The sequence below is a fragment of the Parambassis ranga genome, chromosome 21, assembly GCF_900634625.1.
Source record: "Parambassis ranga chromosome 21, fParRan2.1, whole genome shotgun sequence".
In the NCBI taxonomy this organism is placed as follows: domain Eukaryota; kingdom Metazoa; phylum Chordata; class Actinopteri; family Ambassidae; genus Parambassis; species Parambassis ranga.
The window spans coordinates 3,985,236-4,007,052 of NC_041041.1; the positions used below are offsets into that span (position 1 = coordinate 3,985,236).

At 44.7% G+C, this 21,817-nt stretch overlaps 1 protein-coding gene and 4 non-coding genes across 5 annotated transcripts; 2 read left to right on the top strand and 3 right to left on the bottom strand.

Annotated features, from left to right (window-relative positions):
- Positions 1-8,153: 8,153 nt before the first annotated feature.
- Positions 8,154-8,272, top strand: LOC114426932 (5S ribosomal RNA). The gene has a single exon (XR_003669410.1). It is a non-coding gene; the product is annotated as a 5S ribosomal RNA (ribosomal RNA).
- Positions 8,273-15,462: 7,190 nt separating this feature from the next.
- Positions 15,463-15,572, bottom strand: trnal-caa (transfer RNA leucine (anticodon CAA)). Its single transcript has 2 exons — positions 15,535-15,572; positions 15,463-15,508 (listed from the first exon to the last, which is right to left on the bottom strand). It is a non-coding gene; the product is annotated as a tRNA-Leu (tRNA).
- A 1,245-nt stretch (positions 15,573-16,817) lies between these two features.
- LOC114426923 (5S ribosomal RNA) lies at positions 16,818-16,936 on the bottom strand. The gene has a single exon (XR_003669401.1). It is a non-coding gene; the product is annotated as a 5S ribosomal RNA (ribosomal RNA).
- Positions 16,937-17,363: 427 nt separating this feature from the next.
- trnal-caa (transfer RNA leucine (anticodon CAA)) lies at positions 17,364-17,475 on the bottom strand. The gene is made up of 2 exons: positions 17,438-17,475; positions 17,364-17,409 (listed from the first exon to the last, which is right to left on the bottom strand). It is a non-coding gene; the product is annotated as a tRNA-Leu (tRNA).
- Positions 17,476-17,735: 260 nt separating this feature from the next.
- dhrs12 (dehydrogenase/reductase (SDR family) member 12) lies at positions 17,736-20,605 on the top strand. Its single transcript, XM_028393497.1, has 10 exons — positions 17,736-17,910; positions 18,300-18,433; positions 18,962-19,044; positions 19,147-19,239; positions 19,315-19,396; positions 19,478-19,539; positions 19,616-19,720; positions 19,795-19,885; positions 19,969-20,106; positions 20,193-20,605. Exons 1-10 carry the CDS (start codon positions 17,771-17,773, stop codon positions 20,303-20,305), a joined length of 1,041 nt encoding a protein of 346 aa, XP_028249298.1. The 5' UTR covers positions 17,736-17,770; the 3' UTR covers positions 20,306-20,605.
- Positions 20,606-21,817: the final 1,212 nt, after the last annotated feature.

Consider the following 21,817-nt stretch of genomic DNA (forward strand, 5'->3'; position numbering starts at 1 on the left):
ACATCCTCATCACGCTAATAAAACTTTTACTTTTTTCACCATCAATACATGAGGCTACACTAACTGAATGAACATTTCAACAGAAATATTGGTTGATATCAGACCGTCTCTCTCACGCACACACCGGTGTTTAACGGCGTGTAGTGTGTCATTAAAAGGAGGCCATTGTTGCTGATTAATTAATGAGCATTTTTTTTTGTTCATGTTAAACTGGGATTAGCATATTCATAAGGGCAGACATCTTTCAGACAGCTTTGAGTGAATCTGGCGGGTCTGTTTTCTCACTGTGTTCTTGTTTGTGCCCATACATAACCCCGTTTGTTGACCGGAGTCCAACCCCATTAACTCCCATGATCCTCCATGTCTGTGACATCGAAACGCAAGGAGAGAGAGAGAGGAGCAAGACACACGCACGCACACACACGCACACACACACACACACACACACACACACACACACACACACACGGCCCCATTTTCACACTTGAGAGAGCACGCCCCCCGGATTACTGACTAAATTGGTCCGGGTTACAAACTGATTACCATGTCGTGTTACATCTTTATTCTCATACATAATAAACAATGAGCGGCTATTAAAACATGTTGCACTCAATGCCCCCCCCCCAACCCCCCTCCCACCTCCTTCACCACCAGACTAAAAAAAAAAATTAAAACTATAATCACATGCTGTAATAATTTATTCCTAAACAGCGCCTGCAGCAACAAATTCAATGTTTTTTTATAAATAAAAGTTATAATTTTTTATTATCATTATTATTGTTTTCTATATAGGATGGTGGAATATTTCAAAATCAAATCCTATCCTCTTTTATTTTTATTTTTATTTTTTTATTTTTATTTTTATTTTTTACGCTCACTACTTTACCTTATTAGTATTTCTGTCTTTTTGAGTATACATGGAGCACCTGGAACGAAAACAATTTCCCCCCGGGGATCAATAAAGTATTTCTGATTCTGATTCTGATTCTGATTAATGATTTACACGATTGATTTTATTATTTAGTGTGGAAATAATGAGAGGGTCCGTTTTATAAATAGATAATATAATAATAAAAGACGTTCTGCAAAAAAGCAATATATACTCTGGATTATACTACTGGATTATACTACTGGATTATACTCAGAGATGTAACAAACTGTGATACTGTAACCTAGTATTAGGGGGGAAAGTCTTAAAAAAGTTTATTTGTATGCAGCCAGAACAGTGCTTCTAACATCAAACAGCCAGTGTTTGTGCAATCCGAGCAAAACAATTAACATTTTCAAAAAAAAAAAAAATTTTTTAAGTAGTGGAACACTTGTGTTTAACAGCATGCAGCAACAGCCTAACCTGTGGCTCTACATCTGAAGCATGGCACTTCCTGTTTTGCTCCACTCCACTATCACTGATACTAAATCACACAGCTGTCGATCAAAGAGGAGTTAAGCTGCATTTCAGGTTAAAAATCTATTAGATTGGCTAAAACCAGCCTGTGGACTGTGTAACAGTGTAACAGTGTAACACAATGTGTCGCAGCTTTGGGGCTAAAAATACTGTCCCATACTCATCAAGCGCCAGCCTCCTGCATCCTCTGCAGTTTAAGAGCAACAACTTATTTAAATGTTTTATTTTTAGATGTGTACGTTTTTACAGTAATTAGAGGATTACTGGATTCTTGTCCAGTTAATGATGCAGAGTATTTGGCTGCTGGCGGCCTGATGGGACAGTAATAGGCCGAGTTTGAGTGACTTTCCCCGAGTCCCATCTCCTCCCCGTCTCTCATCTTATCCGATCACTGAGCCTTATTAGTAACGTCCATCTAACTTTCTCCGAGCTGTTATTTCAATCTCTGACCACACACTTGGTAAAACACACACACACACACACACACAGACACACACACACACAGCCCAGTGTGCAGGCGGACTGACACACTTCCCTACTCACCAGCAATTTGTTGCTTGTGACATCACATTGTGTGTTAAAGCCGTACTGGCAGCGGGCTGCAGCTTCGTTAACTTTCCTCTTTAATGAGCGCTTTAATTGAGCCGTCTACCAGGCCACCTGTCGGCCTGCAGCCTCATTACCATACTAATGGACTGGGATTGTTGCTGCTCTGACAGCTCGGGCTGCTCAGCCCTAACAGGAGCTGAGGAGAGAGAGAGAGAGAGAGGAGAAGGAGAGCGAGGGAGAAGGGCCAAGAAAGAAAGAGGCCATACTGGAAGAGGAAAGTAAAGAGGCGAACTCAAACTGGTTTCTGTACAGGCACATGTGCATATATATATATATATATATATATATATATGCACATGTGCCTGTACAGAAACCAGTTTGCACATATAATTGCTTTAAAAACCAATATCTAAGGCCCCGTTCACACTGGAGAAAGTCATTCTAGCTAGAGTAGGATTGAGCCCAGACAGCCTTTAAGCTGGATGCGTTCAGACCTATTTTCAAATCTGGCTAGCACACACTTGTGTCTGCACTCAATACGGCTTCATCCAGCATGTTTGCTGTCCTCCAAACCACTAGGTGGCGCCTCGTAATATACAAAGTCCGTTCAGGCGGATTGAAATCAAACTGGATACTGCCGGATTAAGAGGTGTTCACACTCGGAAAAAATAGGCCCGAATCCCGCTTTAGCCAGATTTTTTTTCCCAGTGTGAACGGGGTATAACAGACTTTTGCAGCTGTATTGGTCCCATGATTGGATGATGTCAGCCAATATGATCATATTTTCTATTATCATAAACTTAACCAGGTGTCACACCAAGGCTGCCAATCAACTCAAATATTTCTTTGCTAAAATTTGCATGATTGACCATAGTAAACTTAATGTACCTTTCAAGATTTGAAGCTTCTAATCAACATGCCGTGTAAGGATATTATTCTTGCAATCAATACTGACTAATTGTAAACAGTTTTCACACCAATTGGTGAATTTGAAACAATGCAAACTAACTAACCCGGGCCGGGATTGAACCAGTGTCCTTTGAGTTCTTGGGGTACTGCTGTATCACCTGATCCGTAACTGGTTTGTCTTGTTTTCATTGCATCTAATGGTTATTCAGGATTACCTGTAAAAAAAAAGAATCATCACACAACAGAAGCTCCAGAGCGCCGCAGAGGACAAACTTCCCCTCTGTGCGGGGTTGTGTGTGTTGATGAGCGCTAATGTGACAGGGGAAAGCTGGCATGAGGTGATCTCCTCACAATGGAGGAAAAGGCACCACACTGGGCCTGTTACTTTGCTCTTTTCCAGGCCCATATAGCAGACTACAAGCGGAGTAAAAAAAAAAGTCAGCGGCGACAGAAGCTTCAGCAGAAGTGAAAGACTGAATTCAAGTCGAAATGAGTTTTTAATGTCGTGCTCAGAATCCCTGTGGAGGAACAGCGGTGTAACATCCACAGTTATCCACTCTATAAACAGTATCAAATTTATATTGTGGAAAAAGATAAGCTCACGCTGTCGCTGGTGTTGAGTCGAACAACTTGTATCTGACGTTTCGTTTGTTCCTGCATCCTGCTTAATTTGTTTTGATTAAGGGAACCCTTTGGACTCTATTCCAGGCAGCATGAAGAGATAAAAACCCAAAAGACGACAGAAGAGAAGAAAAATCTGAATGAAAGAAAAAAAAAAAACAAAAGAGGCCAAACAGGGTGATTAGATGTGAAAGGTGTCCATGTGGATGATGGACAGACTGAGGAGCAGAAAGGTGGGGGTACGGTCGACGCAATATGCATTCAAGGATCCGCTGAATGCACCCCAACTCCACACAGCCACATGCTAATGACGGCCACCATTTAATGTGTCAAACCCACAATTCCCCCTCGTTCGCTCCTCTTTCTCTCTCCTCCGTGGGGCTAATTGCTCCGTCCCCTCCTTTTTTGACAGAGAGGCTGCTGGTCTGAATTAAAGCCCATATTGTGCCCAACCTGCAATCCCCATACAGGCAAGCACATGCAAACACACACACAGTTTACAACCAACCACCTTCCACATTGAAAACTGATGCTCCGATCGTCTAAAAGGATGCACAACAAAGTTTGTTTCCACTGCACGCAACAGGCTTCACACAGAGAGTCTCGTTTCAGCTTATTTTCCCATTTTTTGGTAACTAAACTAAAGAAAACACACCAACCATCAGTGAGGTGCAGAGCTGGGAGCAAAAGGATCGTGATCACACAAATGTAAGTCTTAATATTAAGTTAAGTTAAGATCAAAGATAGATCAAAAATCTCTCCATTCCAGTCCTTTTTTTACAACCCGTCCTCATCAGGATGAAAACAAAACAGCTTGTGGTGTCAGGGGGACTTAAATCAGACCAGCATGACCTGGGCTGGTGACACTAGGAAACAGGAGGCGCAGGGATGGGACATACATAAAATGCCTAGCTCCTTCCTGAACCTAACAAGGTGTCCAGTCAGTGTGTGTGTGTGTGTGTGTGTGTGTGTGTGGGGTGACGATGGTCAGAGGTAGGGTCACGGCTGGGCTACACTCAGGAAGAGGCCACGCTTTCTTTGCTCCACAGCAGCAGGCCTGCTGACCACCTGCCTGCTGCTGATCGGTGGGCAGAACCAGACACACAAAAACACAAGAGGCTTGAATGGGCTGCAATTTGTAGGCGGGAGCTTTTCTAATGACCCTGTTAAAAATTTGTAGAAACTTGTGTTAGCGAGTGTGTGTGTGTGGGTGTATTGTCTTCCTGAGTTTCTGTCATTCTGAGGACCAAGGGAGGACGACTTTAGGACATTCTACAAGAAAGGAGGAAGCATCAAAGAGGAGAGGATAAAATTAAAAAAATTACATTTTTCTGCACCCTGTTGTTTTAGCTGAAGAGCAAATAGATTTTTACCAAAACTGCCGACACCTTTATTTATACAGCACTCCAACACACTCGCTTGAAAAAGAGAAAAATGTAGTTATGGGATGGATTAGCTCCTCTTCTGCCTCTCTAACAAACAGCGTTAATGTCATAATGAGGTCCAAATGGCGGTGAATGCAGTCTGGTATGTAGCCACGCAGTGTGCTGTGCCAACAGCTTTTACTTCACTTAGAAGTGCCACAAAGAGCGGGAATGAAACACAGCAGTATGTGCAGAAAAAGAAACTAACAGCAGTAACATCCTCATATGACTCTTTCATATTATTTTTTTTTTATTTATTTTTTTAGTGATTTATTTTATTTTATGCTCCTTTAGATCATCACCTAAGGACTGTGTAGTTTGCTGGTACTTGAAACTCTTAAGACCGGTGTTTTAACTATGATAAACTAATATTTGTGCATTTTGCATGAGTAGAAACATCGCCTGCAAATTCATGGAGGTTGAAGCCGTGCAGACAAAAACATGCCCAAACAGCAAAGAAATATTTATACAAAGATCAACACCTGGTAACTGCACAACAGTAGCAGGAGAAAAACAGGACAGGCAGACAGAGAGCGAAGGTGTGACGCTGATGATCAAGCGCACAAAGTGTTTTACAAAGTACTAAATACTCACAAGAATAAAACATTAGGAGAATCATCCTGCTTTGTGATTCTTAAATTAAAGACAAAGAAATTAAATCCACAATCCTGCTACTAAAATAAACAGTGAATTTATGTATACTCGTTTCAGAACTAGACCGAGAAATAAATCAAATGTGGGTGTGAAGGTACAAAATAATTGAAAACAAACTGCCATGTAAACACCAGGGGGCGCTGCGCAGAGATAAGTTAAGAATCAGAACGCTTATTGAACAAGATATAGTAAAAGATATAGTAAAAACTAGGGCTGCAACGATTACTCGAGTAATATTCGAGGGCAAAATGCATCGAAAATTAACTTAGTAGTCGATGACTCATTTAGTGACATCATTGGGGACGATTCTCTTGTGGCGTAGCGGGATGATCAGCGTTTTGGGTGCAAGAGGTCCCGTATTCGAGATGCGGATCACATTCACACTCACTTTTGGCGTGCATGAAGGCGGTCGCAGGCTGAAGCAATGACACTGCAGCGGTCCAAATCAGGTATCTACCTGCTGCTAGATGCAGACGTATCTATGGAAACACTATGACATTTACTCGTGATCCGAGTACTCGAGTAACTGCAAAAATAATCGCCGAGTATCCAAGTATCAAAATACTCATTTGTTGCAGCCCTATTAAAAACTATTTTATTCTGTTTTGTTGCTTACTTAAAGGAAAAGCTGCAAACTTTGAGCCGGCAGTTTGTGAGGCTCAAAGTTTGGGTTTTCATTTTATTATTAATTCATAAATGCTGTTGCTGTAAAGTGAGTGAGGACATTTTCATCTAAATTTTCATAAAAATTCGCCATTATACAAAATCTGCATGTCCCCTTTGCAGACATGGGGTGGCAGCACTGTGCCCCCCCCCCCCTTGCAGGCCAGTGTGTGGTCCTCATCATACATGTCTGCTCGCCTTCTTGTGTGGGTGTGGGTGTGCGTGTGAAACCAGCATGTACCTCATGTTCCCAGCATGCCGTTCCCTTTCACCGGCGTGCTCTTGACTCGACGCAGCCTCTGGGGCCTAATCCTCTGATCAGCATGCCGGGGGGGAAGCTGACTGGACCATGGAGAGTGGGGTGGGGGGGGGCCGGAGGTGACGCCTGGCTCCAGCCACTTTCTCAGATTGTCTCAGGCACTTGTCCTGATGCAGTGTGACCTCGGCTTATTGTTGACCAGGAGGTGAAGGTGTAAAGTGTGTGAGCTCCCCCGTCCTATTCGTCCACAGAGCTGAGAGCAAGAAGAGAAATGTTAGATTTTATTACGTTAATAGTGGATGAGGGAAATCAGCCTGGGCTGATGTGTCAGGTTCAAGACAAACCAGACAAAGGCCGGGGGGGTGAATGGACTGACTTGAGAGACCAGGGGATTGAGGGGAGTTACTTGGCACACAAACAATTAGCACTCGTCCCTGCATAGCTCGCCGTGGCCCCAAATCCCTACATTTGTCCAGACAAATTGACTGGACCAGGGTCTTGTTTGTCTAGCTCCGCTGGTCTGCTGGAGAGGGCTTGAGGACAGCAGGGAATGCCCCCCTCTCCTCCAATGAGCAAGGCCCATGGGAACAGAACAAACAACACATTCTGCTCTCAATCAAACATAAATACCGATATGACCGGATCATAAGTTTACAAAGTTACAGGATACAAGAATACAAACATAAGTTACCAAAATTAGGACCAATTTCTGAATTCTCTGTACCAGAAACCTCTTCCGAGCTTCTGTGGACAGATATTTCTGTGCTGGAGTGTCACATGTCGCCAGCTTTACTTGATTTGACTACCGAAAATGTTTCAAAATGATGATTGTGTTTGCAAAACAAGTGTCTATAGAGCAGAAGCGTGAAAATTTAAAATTAAAATGGCGCCAGAGGGTCAAGAAAAAGAGTAGAAGAGGATGAGAAGCAAAACTTCAGTACCCAGAATGCACAGGGCTAGTTTCTTAACACAAAAAGTAAAAACATTGGTTTTAATTTAGCATTAATGCATTAATTAATTAAATGTATTAAAATAATTCAGATTATTTTAATCTTCATACACATAAAATTAAGATAACTTCATATTATAAAAAGTCTTGATATGATGAAATGTGAGTGAAGGTACCTGTGACTCCATTAAAGAAGAAGCAGCAGCATTCTGATGCCTGCAGTGCTGATAAGAGACTGACATCTAGTGGATACTTGGAGAACAGTCATCAGTGTTTGACTTCTACACATCTGGCAGCCTTAACTCTTGGACCTGACTATGACCTGGTTGAATGATCCACAGACCTGCCTGACAGAAAACCTCCAGGAAACGTCCAGCTTGCAGAGGGAGGTCCAGACTTCTGCCGCCGTCGACACGCTCGTCCTGCTCGGTGACGCACCGCTGGTTTCCTACATGATAAACAAGGTGACCATTAAAACTGTCCGCGCCAGGTGAGACTGAGAAACCGGAACTGCGTCACAGCTCCGCCATTTAAACAAGTCCCAACCAGAACAAGAGCACAGGTGCGTTCCTATCCACGTGGACGTCAGCTGGGGGTTTGTGGGAAGTGTAGTGCTGTGGATGAACACACAAATAGTGCAGTGGTGTTATCAACACACATAAACACACAGTATGAGACTAGTTCACGTCTATAAATACAGTGAACACACATAATGCTGTCGCTTACGGCCATACCACCCTGAACACGCCCGATCTCGTCTGATCTCGGAAGCTAAGCAGGGTCGGGCCTGGTCAGTACTTGGATGGGAGACCGCCTGGGAATACCAGGTGCTGTAAGCGTTTTATTTTTTAATTTTATTGTAGAAACACTGAGCTTTAAAGGGGCTATGGAGGATGCAACGATGGGGAAATGTGTTTTTGAATACAGGCAGCACAATTAAAGTACATCTGGTTCTTAATCAATCCTGGAAAAACATCTCAGACAGGTCCTGATCAACAGAGGGCGCTTTGGCAGCAAGTAAACCCACATTTGCATCCTAACGTGGAGGTTTTCTATTATGACACATCAGTTTATACGTCATCAAACTAGGTCTACAGAGCCAGAAGTCCTGACAGCCAAAGAAAAAACACACGTGGCCCACTGGTTCTGTTTTAAAACTGTGTGACTCTATTAAAGAAGCAACAGCGCCCCCTGCTGCTGAAATAAAAAGCTTACAGCACCTGGTATTCCCAGGCGGTCTCCCATCCAAGTACTGACCAGGCCCGACCCTGCTTAGCTTCCGAGATCAGACGAGATCGGGCGTGTTTTTTTTTTTTTATCTTTTATTTATTAAAATATTCATTTAAAATATTTACAGAAAACAAAAAACAAAATACAATAATTCATTCGTGTCCTAAGAGGATACCTCAAAAACCCCACTTTAGTAACACCCAGGTGAAAATATTTTCAGAAACAAAAATACACGATTTCATTCTCTATGTAAAATAAATTGTGCCCCTCCAAAATCTTTGCCCGAAGGCGTGCTCCCCTACCCACCAGTGCTCTTACATATTGTTTTAGTGTCAATGTGAAAAAATCCCAGGTGTTCAGTTTCCGGTTTTCCTTCAGTTTAGTGTTTCTTGTGATGTATATTGCATGTTTTGCGAATTGTCCAGTTAGGTTGATTATTGTATTGTTCTTGTAGTTGGATGTGTCCCCAAAGAGGAGGAACAGTCTCCACTCTTCCTCCTCCTCCCATGCCATGCCTGTTCCATCCTTGAGGAGGGCTCTCAGCCTCCTAAGAAAGGGGGTGAGCGCCGGACAGTCCAGGAACATGTGCTCTATGGTTTCCTCCGCTGCTCCGCAGATAGCACAGCCCCTGGCAAAGACCTCCTTGTTTATCTGATGCAGCACGATCCCAGGGTGTGTCTTTCTGTGTCTTTGTCTGAAGTCGGTGTTATAGACATTGCCAGGGGCTGTGCTCCTCCTTAGGGTGGCCCAGATACGTTCTCCCCGCAGGCCGGGGAAGGCCCTCCCCCACGCCCGGTCAGCTGCTGGGGCTCTCCGTCTACCGTGGACAAACATCTGGTAGAGGGCCTTCGTCGTGATGTCACTAAGGTTGGCTCCGGCCTGCGGGAGAGAGAACTCGCACACATTCCCGTTAGTTGGTGCTGGCTGCCTCTTCCCCCCCAGCAGCTTAAGCCACCGCTGAGGGATGGAGGCAGCCAGCTTAGCACACACCTCCTGGATTGCACCTTTCCCGTGCCTCACCCCCTTCTTCCTCAGAATGGTCAGGATCTCCGCAGCATCGAGGCCACCGGCTTGGGTGACAACGTCCCCCAGCCTGACTAAACCAGCCCTCTCCATCACGGCACAGACCACCTCCTTCCCTCCCCAGGTAATCTCTGGGTTATTGAAGAGGGGCTGCGCCCTCGCCTGGAGGACGTTGCCCACCCCAGCCTCCAGCAGAGGCCTCAACCCAGCCCACGCTGTCATGATCTCCTCCGCCAGAGGGTCGGTCACCCCCGCGCTCACGGAGGAGCGCCTCTGGCAGAGTGCCCAGAGGCCCAAAGGCGGCCCGAGATGCAGGTCCTGCATGAGAAAGTGTTTCCATATGAAGCTGTTGCTGTCGGGTGTTATGATTTTTTTGACCAGTTTGACTCTTAGTGCGTGTTTTCTGCAGTCTAAGCTGACTAGCCTCAGGCCGCCTTTGTCCTCCGGCTGGATCATGACATCGTGGGCTACCTGGTTCATCTTTGACCCCCACAGGAAGCTGCCGATGACCTCGTTGATGTTCTTTTCCCGCTGCGGAGACAGGGGACAGACAGCCAGCACATGGTTCACCAAAGAGAGCACTAGTGAGTTTATGACAGTGACCTTCCCTTTTATCCCCATCCTTCTCTGTTTCCACATGTTTATTACCTTTTGCATTTTTCCCTGCACTCCCTCCCAGTTCTTTTCGTTTGCCTTCTCTTCGTTCTTCCCCATCCATATTCCCAGTATTTTAACCATATCTCCCGTGTCCTGGAACCCCCATGTGTTCACCGTGCTTTGCTCCACCCCACACCTCATGATTTGTGTCTTTTTTGTGTTCATTTTAGCTCCCGATGCCTCACAGTATGATTTTACTTTTCCCACCACCCTCTGAACGCTATCTTTATCCACCACTGTGATATTTGTGTCATCTGCATACTGCACTATTTTGCAGTACGCAGAATCACCCACCTCTACGCCCTGGATGCCCTCGTCACCATTGACCGCTGCCGCCAGAGGCTCCGTGACCAGGGTGAAAAGCATGGCAGACAGCGGGCATCCCTGTCGGATGGACCTGCCCAGCGAGAACGCACCGCTGCACATGCCATTCACTTTAACGCAGCTGGTGGCCCCGCTGTACAAAGTCCTGATCCATTTAATGTACCGCTCTCCGAACCCCAGCCTTTCCAGGACTCGCCACAAAAAGGCGTGCTCAACACGGTCAAACGCTTTTTCAAAGTCGATGCTAATCAAAAAACCCCCGGTTGTGCACATGTGTCTGATCAGGCACCTGACGGCCAGGACAGAGTCCGAGATGTCTCTGCCCGGCACGCCGTACGCCTGACCAGGACCCACCACCCCCTCTATCACCTGTTTTAACCTATTTGCCAGTGTTTTCGCCAGAATTTTATAGTCAGTGTTCAGTAGGCTGATTGGTCTGTAGTTTTCCAGTTTATTTTCCTCCCCTTTCTTTTTAAACACCAGTGTTATGACCCCTTTTGAAAAGTTTTCAGTTGTTTTTCCCTTCTTTTCTATTTCTGTGTAGATCGCCAGTAGGATGGGGGCCAGTTGTAATTTGAATACCTTATAAAACTCGGCCGTCAGGCCGTCCCATCCTGGGCTTCTATTGCTGTTAAGCCCATCAATGGCTACCATGAGTTGCTGTAGGGTAAGGTCGGAGTCACAGATCCCTCTATCGGCTTCATCCAGTGTTCTGTGTAGGTGAGCTATGTTTCTGTCCATGTGTTCTTCGCTGATGTTTTGGCTGGTGAACAGTTCTTTATAGAAATCCTGCGCTGCTAAAAGCACATCTTCGATTTCACTAACAGTTTTTCCCTCTTTGTTGATTATCTCTTTTATATATGCCCTTTGTTGCTTTTGTTTTTCCATGCCCAGAAAAAATGCGGTGGATTTTTCGCCCTCTATTAAGTACTCCGCCTTCGCCCTGATCGCTGCCGCCTTGCATTTGTTCACAGTTATGTTGTGTAGCTTGGACTGAGCCACTGACAGAGCTGTTATGTCTCTTTTTGGGTCCTTTTCCATCTTTTTCTGTTCCGTCTGGATTATTTCAAGCAGTTCCCTCTCTTCCTGCTTTTCCTCCCACTTTTTCCGTTTGCAGTATCTGATGCACAACTTTTTGACTCTTTCCTTCACTCCCTCCCACCATCCCAGTAAGTCATCATTTTCTATCATTTCCTCTCGCACATCGTTCAAAAATTTTCTAGTTTTGTTAATGAATGTTTCGTCTTTTAAAATACTGCTATTTAAAATCCATAACCCCCCATTCCTGGACCTGCCGGCCATCCGTATTTGGATCTGGAGAAGTGAGTGATCGCTCCATCTGTTCTGTATATATTTGACTGAGTTTATGATGGGGACTACTCCAGGAGACACCAAAGCCAGGTCGATGCGCGATTGCTTCAGCTCCCCTCTGACTATCTGCCTCCTGGAGTAGTCCCTAGTGTCCGGGTTGAGTGTTCGCCAGATGTCTGCGAGGTTACGGGTTGAAATTAGGTGGTTGAGCTCTTGCCTGCTGACGTCATTTTTCAGTGTATTGCTGTTTGAGGTATCGTTTGCTGTTAAAATAATGTTAAAATCTCCCACCAACACGCATTTTCCAGTTATCCATTTATTTAATTTTTTCCTAATAAATTCTTTCCTTTCTGTTTCCTCATTACTTCCGTAAATGCTCATGATTCTTAGCTTCTCTCTGTTCTTCCCCAGATCTGCCACGACCAGCCGGCCCCCATCGCCAGCATGTACGCAGGACACATCGTAGGGGAGGCCCGGTTTGCACAGGATTGCTGCGCCTGCCTGGCCCGTGGGTCCAGGGGCATAAAAAATGTCCCCTCCCCAGTGTTTTTTCACCGTTTCCAACAGGTCGGTGCTCCATCGTACCTCTTGCAGGCAGAGGATGTCTGAGTGTGTGTTGTTTAGTATGTCCTTAATTTTTTCTATTGCCCTTACCCCCCTGATGTTCAGTGACGTTATAATAATCATTATGATAGTTAATATAGATGGTTTTATTTTCATTTCCTTGCTCTCCGAGTTACTCTCCCCGGTTTACTGTCCTGTGCTTTCTTCCTGTGTTGCAGTCTTGGTCCTATTTCTCTTTCTAAATCTGAGTCTGAGGAGATCTGCTTGTGGCCCAGGAGGGAGGACCCAGTCGTGCTCTCCTTCGCTCTCGCCCTGCCAGCGAGCAGGGATGCGGTAGAGCGGCAGGCGGGTCTCAGGAAGCCGTCGTCTGACACGACGCTCTCGGCTTGGGAGACTAAATCCGGGCCAACGTCATCAAGGCTGGACCCTAAGGCCAAATCCACCTCGTCTCCAGGCGGCCTCCGGGCAGGGTCTGTTGCCCCCCCATCTACACCCGCCTGCGTCCTGACCCCTGCGCTACCCCTCTCAGGGGCGCCTTTTGGCCTGTCAACCTCGGGGACCAGGGCAGGGCCCTCTGCGCGAGCCCCCCCTGCCCGCTCGGGAGCAGAGCCCACCACGGGAGCTCCCTCCTCCGCTGGGAGAACGCCCCGTTCCCCACCTGCTTCCTGCTCTGCCACGGCACCTGGCGCCATGGCCTGGCCCGCATCGACCTGCATCCCTGCAGCAGTGGCACTGCCCTGCGCCCCTCCCTCCTGAGCCACTTCCTCCTCCATGCTGGACTCCTCCTCTTCCCCGTCTGAAAAAAGTTCCCTGTCCTCATCATTGCTTTCCTCTGCGCAAATACAATCCTCCATTTTATTATAGCATATTTGACATTTCTGTATCTTTTTATTGCATTCCCGGGCGTAGTGCCCCTGGACCCCACATTTATTACAGAAAAACTCCGGGCAGTCCCTCACGATGTGCCCCGGCTGTATGCAGATCCGACAGACGCGGACCTGCCGGTCGTGGATGACGCGGAAGAACTCGGGTCCTGCTGCCGTACTAAACTTTGCAGAGTAGGGCAAAGACTGAACCGTCTCATTAAATTTTACTTTTACAAATCTTGTACCGTCTGCCACCCTGGTCCCCGGCCACATACGCCGCTTTATTGGGGACACTGCTGACACCTTCCAAGATTCTAATTTCTCCAGAATCTCCTGATCCGTCACATAGGCCGGCAGGCCCAGGAAAGAAACCACCAACTCATCATTTGAAATCTCCCTCCCCTGCACTGATGTGTTCCCAATCTTAAATCCATCCAACAGTTTGCCTTTTCCTGCTGCACTCCCCATCGTCACCTCGTACCTGCTTTGGCCTGTGCTCCTGCATGCGTTGATGTTACCACACATTAGACGTATATAACGTATTAGCTCTACTGGTGAGACCACTTCCTCACCCTTTAGCTCCACCAACACTGTTAGCTCTCTTTCATAGCTCACCTCATTCGTTTTCTTACTGGCTGACTCCGACCTCTTGCTTTGCTGGCCGTCTGTCCCCCTCCTGACCATCCCTCCTTCAGTGTGTGATGTGTTCTTACCATCCTCAGATCCTCTCGGTTTTCCTTCTTTTCGACTCATATTTGTCTCCGGGTTTTGTCCATTTTGCTGAGCCGTGGCCGTTTGTCCGTTCCTGGGCCTGTCACCGGGGTTATCCATCCTGCTGATTTTTCCAGTGAAAAAGAAATGGAATTGCCAAAAACAAACAAAAGCACCAACAAAAAACTACTCCCCGACAGTCCTGGGACCGCGGGGAGCGAAAAAACACACTATAAAAGTACTAAAGCAATCAAAACGAATAAGGCCAAAAACCAAAAAAGGAACTCTGTCTGTCTCCGTCTGCTCAAAGCTCGCGCTCTCTGCCACTCTCTCTCTGTCACTTCCGTAATCGGGCGTGTTCAGGGTGGTATGGCCGTAAGCGAAAGTACTGTGTGCGTTCACCGTATTTATAGACGTCAACTAGTCTCAAACTGTGTGTTTATGTGTGTTGATAACACCACTGCACTAACTGTGTGTTCATCCACAGCACTACACTTCCCACAAACCCCCAGCTGACGTCCACGTGCTTTTGTTTTGGTTCTGACTTGTCTAAATAAAAGTTTTAAAAGCTTTATATATATATATATATATATATATATATATATATATATATATATATATATATATATATTTACATTTTTTGTTTACATTTTTCATCAGGATTATCAGGAGTTTTGTGTTTTTAAAATATTTTTTTAAACAGCAGGGGGCGCTGCTGAAAAAGAGCTTTGTTGCCAGCGTGGTATTTGTCAGAACTAGCTTTAGTTAGTCATTAGTTTGATCTTTAAAGAAAAACCTACTAAGGGGAAAGTTCTGTTTAAATTCGGATTGTTTCTTTAAAAAGAAAAAAAAAGTCTCACATCAGCACATAAACTGTGTAATTATCAATTATTATGACTCATGACTGAATAAGTAAATGTGTAAATGAAACAGTGTAAAACTGGGGTGTATGGATGAAAAAAGCTGCCGACCAGGTTTTGATTACAGAGTTGCCATGGCAACAGACTTCTACCTTTACCTTTCTGAAACGGGCCTGACTTACTGCTGGTTTGACTTGACTTCCTCAATGCTGAACTCAAAGTTTCCACTAAACCTGCTTAATAATCTACAACAACAACAAAAACTACAACAACTTCTCATCATCAAATGATTTAACTATATATAAAAAGGCGTGTGAAAAGTACATTAAACAGCATGCATGATGTAACAATTAATTTTGTATCTTATATTTGTTCAAAAAAGTTCAAATTCCTTTCACTGGGAAACGGCCAAACAATCATGTATGGTTTTAGTTGTCACAGTACAACCGGCCCTATGCCTGCTGCGACTCTTTCTAAAAGTATTGTCAGAAGTGGGATTCGAACCCACGCCTCCATTCGGAGACCAGAAGTCCCGTTCACCGGAAGGTTTGTCACCTTGAGTCTGGCGCCTTAGACCGCTCGGCCATCCTGACAACTTGCAGCAGTCGGAGCTCAGATTGATGTTTGACTGCTGTAACAACGATGTGTATTGATTGGTGTTTTTGAGATCGTCAGTGTTGCTTTACGATAGTTTGGTGAAACGATTAAGTCAAATTTAACACTGTTCATGTTGATTCGGTCGTTTTTCTGAATGACGTGATTTTTTTTCTGTGACAACAACACGAAAATATTTAGTAACAGAAAAGAAAGACGGAAGGAAGACACAAACACACAACTAAAACAACTGATGTTGATGTTTCAGCAACTATAAGAAGCGTATGTGACTCTTAACTTGTCTGTTGCAGCCATACTACTCTGAACACGCCCGATCTCGTCTGATCTCAGAAGAAAAAGCCGGGTCGGTCCTGGTTAGATGGGAGGCCGCCAAGAAATACCAGGTGCTGTAAGCTTTCTATTTCAGCAGCAGGGGGCGCTGCTGCTTATTTTCATATTTTAAACAGTCTGACTTTACCAAATTTAATGTAGTATAGGCTAGTATTTAATGTCTTGGTTGGATCAATTGTATACCACAATTGTTTTAAAAATACAAAACTCCTGATAATCCTTAACTTTAAAACTTTTAAAACTTTCGGCTCCGCCATTTAGACAAGTCAGAACCAAAACAAGAGCACGTGGACGTCAGCTGGGGGTTTGTGGGAAGTGTAGTGCTGTGGATGAACACACAGTTAGTGCAGTGGTGTTATCAACACACATAAACACACAGTTTGACACTAGTTTACATCTATAAATACGGTGAACGCACACAGTACTTTTGCTTACGGCCATACCACCCTGAACACGCCCGATCTCGTCGGGCCTGGTCAGTACTTGGATGGGAGACCGCCTGGGAATACCAGGTGCTGTAAGCTTTTTATTTCAGCAGCAGGGGGCGCTGTTGCTTCTTTAATAGAGTCACAAAGTTTTAAAACAGAACCAGTGTGCCATGTGTGTTTTTTCTTTAGCTGTCAGGACTTCTGGCTCTGTAGACCTAGTTTGATGACGTATAAACTGATGTGTCATAATAGAAAACCTCCACGTTAGGATGCAAATGTGGGTTTACTTGCTGCCAAAGCGCCCTCTGTTGATCAGGACCTGTCTGTGATGTTTTTCCAGGATTGATTAAGAACCAGATGTACTTTAATTGTGCTGCCTGTATTCAAAAACACATTTCCCCATCGTTGCATCCTCCATAGCCCCTTTAAAGCTCAGTGTTTCTACAATAAAATTAAAAAATAAAAAGCTTACAGCACCTGGTATTCCCAGGCGGTCTCCCATCCAAGTACTGACCAGGCCCGACCCTGCTTAGCTTCCGAGATCAGACGAGATCGGGCGTGTTCAGGGTGGTATGGCCGTAAGCGATGAACTCTGCCACAAATACGCTATTAATACATGTCAGTGTGTCTATTGAAGGTCATTAAAAAAAAAAAAAGACACATACACATAAAAGAAAGGAAAGGCGAATAAGAACACTCAATAGTAGAATATAACCCCAAAAATATTTAAAAAAAATGGTCAATGAGAGTGTATAGTGAGTGTATAAGACAGACTTTACTCTTTTTAATTTGCAAACAAGTACGCTAACATACCAAGTAAAATACAACTCTGTAATCACAGGCAGTTAGATGATATGATGATGACCTGAAACGTTTAAGTCCAACACATTTAAAGGTTTATTTAGGGGAATGTTTGGTTAGAAGGAGAATGTGTCGCTGACATTGTTAAGTTCTCATTTCCATTTAACATTTTTTTTTGTAAACCATAAATAAGTGGTTTCCAAAAAGTGTTGTCAGAAGTGGGATTCGAACCCACGCCTCCATTCGGAGACCAGAAGTCCCGCTTTGTATGGGAAGGATTCACCCTTGAGTCTGGCGCCTTAGACCACTCGGCCATCCTGACAATTACATTTTCCCGCCCAAAAACAAAACTCTATATCTTTATGACTCAAGGGTTTTACGATAACCTTTTGCGTATTAATGGGAGATATATTGATTTCTATTAAACTCCTTTAAATGATCGATCTGAGCATAAATCTTTTCGTTCGACTCAAATGTTCGCCCGTTATGTTCCGCTTTGACAGTTATAAACAGAAATGTCCACCAGGGGCGCTAGAGCGTTGTTTTCAATTTTACTTCCGGGGTCGTACACGTGACTCCCCTCCCATCTCACTACATAACAAGTTCCAGTCATTCTTATGAAAACATTGAACTGTGTACGCACTCCTGATTACAACAGAGCGCCTTCAGAAAGACAGACCGATCAGCTGCATGTGTTAAACATGTCTTTCTATAGGAACGCCGTTTGGTTTGTGAAAGGACTGCAGGAGTACACAAAGTGAGTTCAGACTCTTTATTTCTATTGACAGCGTACGATTTAAAGAACACAAACGTTTTGTAGTTTTTATGGTTTACGCAACATTTACCTAATCTTTCTTATGTAAACATAGAGAGCTTCCTTCAGACGGTCAAATGTTGCTTTAGTATTAATGGAATGTTATGTGAAAAATTATATTTAACAATTTATAGAATTTTTTTTTAAATGCATAAATGTAAATAAAATGCAACTGCCAACATTAAAAGTGTAATATTTTGTTATATTTTTGACTGAATGTTTGTTACACATTATCATTTAAGTGTGATTAGCTGAGACCTGGTTAATAATTTTGTCTGTTAAAGTTTGTGTAAGATGATGTGATAAATGACTCTTGTGTTTGATCCATGCAGGAGTGGCTATGAAGCTGCAGCGAAGCACTTTGTTCCAGCTGACCTGGACGTAGACCTGAGTGGAAGATCCTTCATCATAACCGGAGCCAACAGTGGGATTGGGAAAGCCACAGCGCAGGAAATCGCCAACAGAGGTGAGCATCTGAACATCAACAACTCACAGGAGATTGGTTTTCTGGGCCTATAGGAACAACACCATGATGACAGAGGGGTCATTGTGTATTTTATAATTGACTCTGAGGTGGGGGGTGCATTCTTGTCTGATGTGGATTGATTGATTGATTAATCCAGCGGGGCCTGTCTGGCTGTAACATCTGGACCCTGCTTACATCTGGACACCATGTTCATCTGATATGCAGATGTTTTGAGGGGGTGGCAAGCATGTTAACAGAGCAGACTCCACCCTCCATCCCTGACCACCTCTTCTGGTAAAGAAAGCGCATCATGGGATGTAACATTAGTGATCGATGAGTCAGTCATGTCATTTTTCCAAGAAACCAATCAGTTAAAGCCATGTAGGTGATACATATCCTGTAAAAACAACATGATCTCATGACTTCAACAGGAAGAGGTGAAGTTTGAGTAGAATGTTCTAGTTTGATTTGTATTTTCTGTTTTCGGCATATTGTGCACTGAAGTCATTGATTGTTTTCCTCCTGTAGGGGGAACCGTTCACCTGGTGTGTCGAAACAAGGGCCGAGCAGACGCTGCCAAAGAGGAAATTGTGGAAAAGAGTAAAAATCAGGTAAAGTAAATTCAAATATTGATTTAAGGGAGGATAAGGGAGATATTTAGGGAGGAGAAAAAAAATCTTGTGACCGCTGTTATCTTTTTTTTTTTCCCCCAGAATGTTCACATTCACATTGTCGACATGTCAAGCGCGAGGCAAGTTTGGGAGTTTGCGCAAAACTTCTCCCAAAACCACAGCATACATGTGCTGGTAAGGATCTGCATCATTGGTAACACAAATGCTCAGGGTTGTTGTTATTAATCGCTGGCTGTGTTCTTCTGTCAGGTCAACAACGCAGGATGTATGGTGAATCAGAGAGAGCTGACGGAGGAGGGCTTGGAGAAGAACTTCGCCACGAATACACTCGGTGAGAAAAAGAAAAGTATTTCTAGTCTTTACTCTAAATATCAGCTAAAACCTGACCTGTGTGTTGAACTTCAATTTTCAGGTACCTACATCCTCACGACTGCTCTGATTCCTGCCCTGAAGAAGGTTGAAGACCCAAGAGTGGTGGGTTGATTTTCACCAGAGAACAAACACACACACACATATCACAATGCATTCATGTAAAAAAAACTCTCTTCAGGTCACCGTGTCATCAGGAGGCATGCTCACGCAGAAGCTGAACATGGACGACCTCCAGTTTGAGAAGGGGACGTTTGATGGCACCATGGCCTACGCTCAGAATAAAGTAAAAGACTCTGGTTTACTCTGGTGGATGTCAGCTTGGAAATGATCATTAACGTGTGTTTTTTTTTTTTACAGAGGCAGCAGGTGATTCTGACAGAAAAATGGGCTTCTCAGCACAAAGAGATCCACTTCTCCTCCATGCACCCCGGCTGGGCCGACACACCAGGTCAGCATCACCTGCCCCCCCTTTCTCAAACAGGACAGAAACAGAAACAGCACAAATGAAATCAATCTGTGCTCTTGTTGCAGCGGTCCAGTCATCCATGCCTTCATTCCACGCCAAGATGCAGTCCAAGCTGAGGACGGAGGCCATGGGGGCCGACACCATCGTTTGGCTCGCCGTCTCCTCGGCTGCCACCAAGCAGCCGAGCGGACTCTTCTTCCAGGGTCAGAAACAAACCAGCAGCCTGCTTGTCACTTTTTTTTTTACTCCCTGTTGTCTCATGTGTATTTGCCCTAAAAATTTCCTACAGATCGGAAAGCGGTGGCGACACACCTGCCGCTCGCCGCCTCTCGATCCACGCCGCAGGAGGAGGAGAAGCTCCTGGCTGCGCTGGAGGAGCTGGCCCTCAAGTTCAAGCCCTAACGTTCTAATCTTTGTAACAAAACACTCCTAACGAAATGTTTTTTAATGTGTACGACATTTTTGACTGATGCCTAAAAGGTGAAGCTTTATATGGAAAAAGAAGAAAACACATATATGAAGGTATTTCTGTTAAAAAAAAACATCTGCTTCCTAAAAATGAACCTAATATAAAATGCTGCTCACCACAATCACACCCACAGGGAGGTACATGTGTATATGCACACACAGAATTCAATTTTGTGTATTAACTTCTGTAAAATCTATTATTTGATATCAATAAACACATTTTGTATCCGTTTATCTGTATTCTCGTACTCTTCATATTTATATTTCTTTCTTTCTGGATTAAACATCTACAAATACACTATTAGGTCTTAAACTTAGTCGTAGTAAGTGAAGGGAAAGGAGGGAACAGTGAGGTCAAGAAGGTGTGGGAGCTTCAGTACTTGAGTGTGAATAAGAGGCGAAGCGACGAGTGCAGGCAGGTTGGAGTGGGTAGAAGAAAGTGTCAGCAAGAATCAAAGGAAATGTCCACAGGACAGTAGTGAGAGCAGCTCTGCTGTCTGGTTTAGAGACTGTAGCAGTGAGGGAAAGAAACGAGGCAGAGAAGGAGATGAGCTTCTCCCTCAGGAGTGACGAGGATGGACAGGATCAGGAAGGAGCACATCAGAGGGACGGCTCAGTTTGTCTGGAATCCAGACAGCACAGCTGCTCTCACTGTGGTCCTGAACACATTTCCTTTGATTCTCACTGACACTCTTCTGTCACACAACCACCGACCGCTTTTCTCCACCCACTCCAACCTGCCTGCGCTCGTCTCTTTTACCTCTGATGTTGGAAATGGAGCTGCCAGGCAAGAGGTCAAGAGGAAGGCTAAAGATGTATGGATGTGCTAGAGGAGGGCATGAAGAGAGAAGAGGATGCAGAGGATAGAGTTAGGGGGAAACGGATGATTCGCTGTGTGGCGAGCAGCCGAAAAGGACAAGAGGAAACTCGAACTTAGCAGCAGTGCATAATGTGGTGGGAAAATACGGAATCCTATTATTCGTCTTGCCTTATCTGAGTTAATCTGACTGGAAATGTGCACAGATAGATACGAACTGCACCTGGAAGACACTCATAGAAGGTTATCGTTTGCAGCCACAATGTCTCATATTGTGCCTGGTGGAAGTTGAAGGAGTTGAGGGACATTTTTAAGATATAGAATATGTAACGGCCTCCTGCTCGGTGGACAACCACAGAGAGCTGTGATTAAGCTCCCTGAGTATTGACACATTAAAGGTAGGGTAGGAGATTTTGAAAACTCAGTGAGAGTCAGCCAGATTTTGAAAGTAAACACACGCCCCTTTCTCTCGGAGCTCACCCCGAAGCCACGCCTCCCAACCAGTCTGTGACTTCGGCCATCATGCACGTACCTCTCTGGTGCGCGCAGAGCAGGAAGAGAGTGACAACCAGCCAATACTCCGCGCAGGGTCCACCCGGAGGATTGGCTGATGTTTTTAGCGTTTTATA

Excerpts from the sequence above, each read along its gene's own strand:
- dhrs12 (XM_028393497.1), top strand. The coding sequence starts at position 17,771 with ATGAAAACATTGAACTGTGTACGCACTCCTGATTACAACAGAGCGCCT. Across the intron at positions 18,434-18,961 it reads GCAGGAAATCGCCAACAGAG|GGGGAACCGTTCACCTGGTG; the intron begins GTGAGCATCTGA and ends TTCCTCCTGTAG. Across the intron at positions 19,886-19,968 it reads CGGCTGGGCCGACACACCAG|CGGTCCAGTCATCCATGCCT; the intron begins GTCAGCATCACC and ends CTCTTGTTGCAG.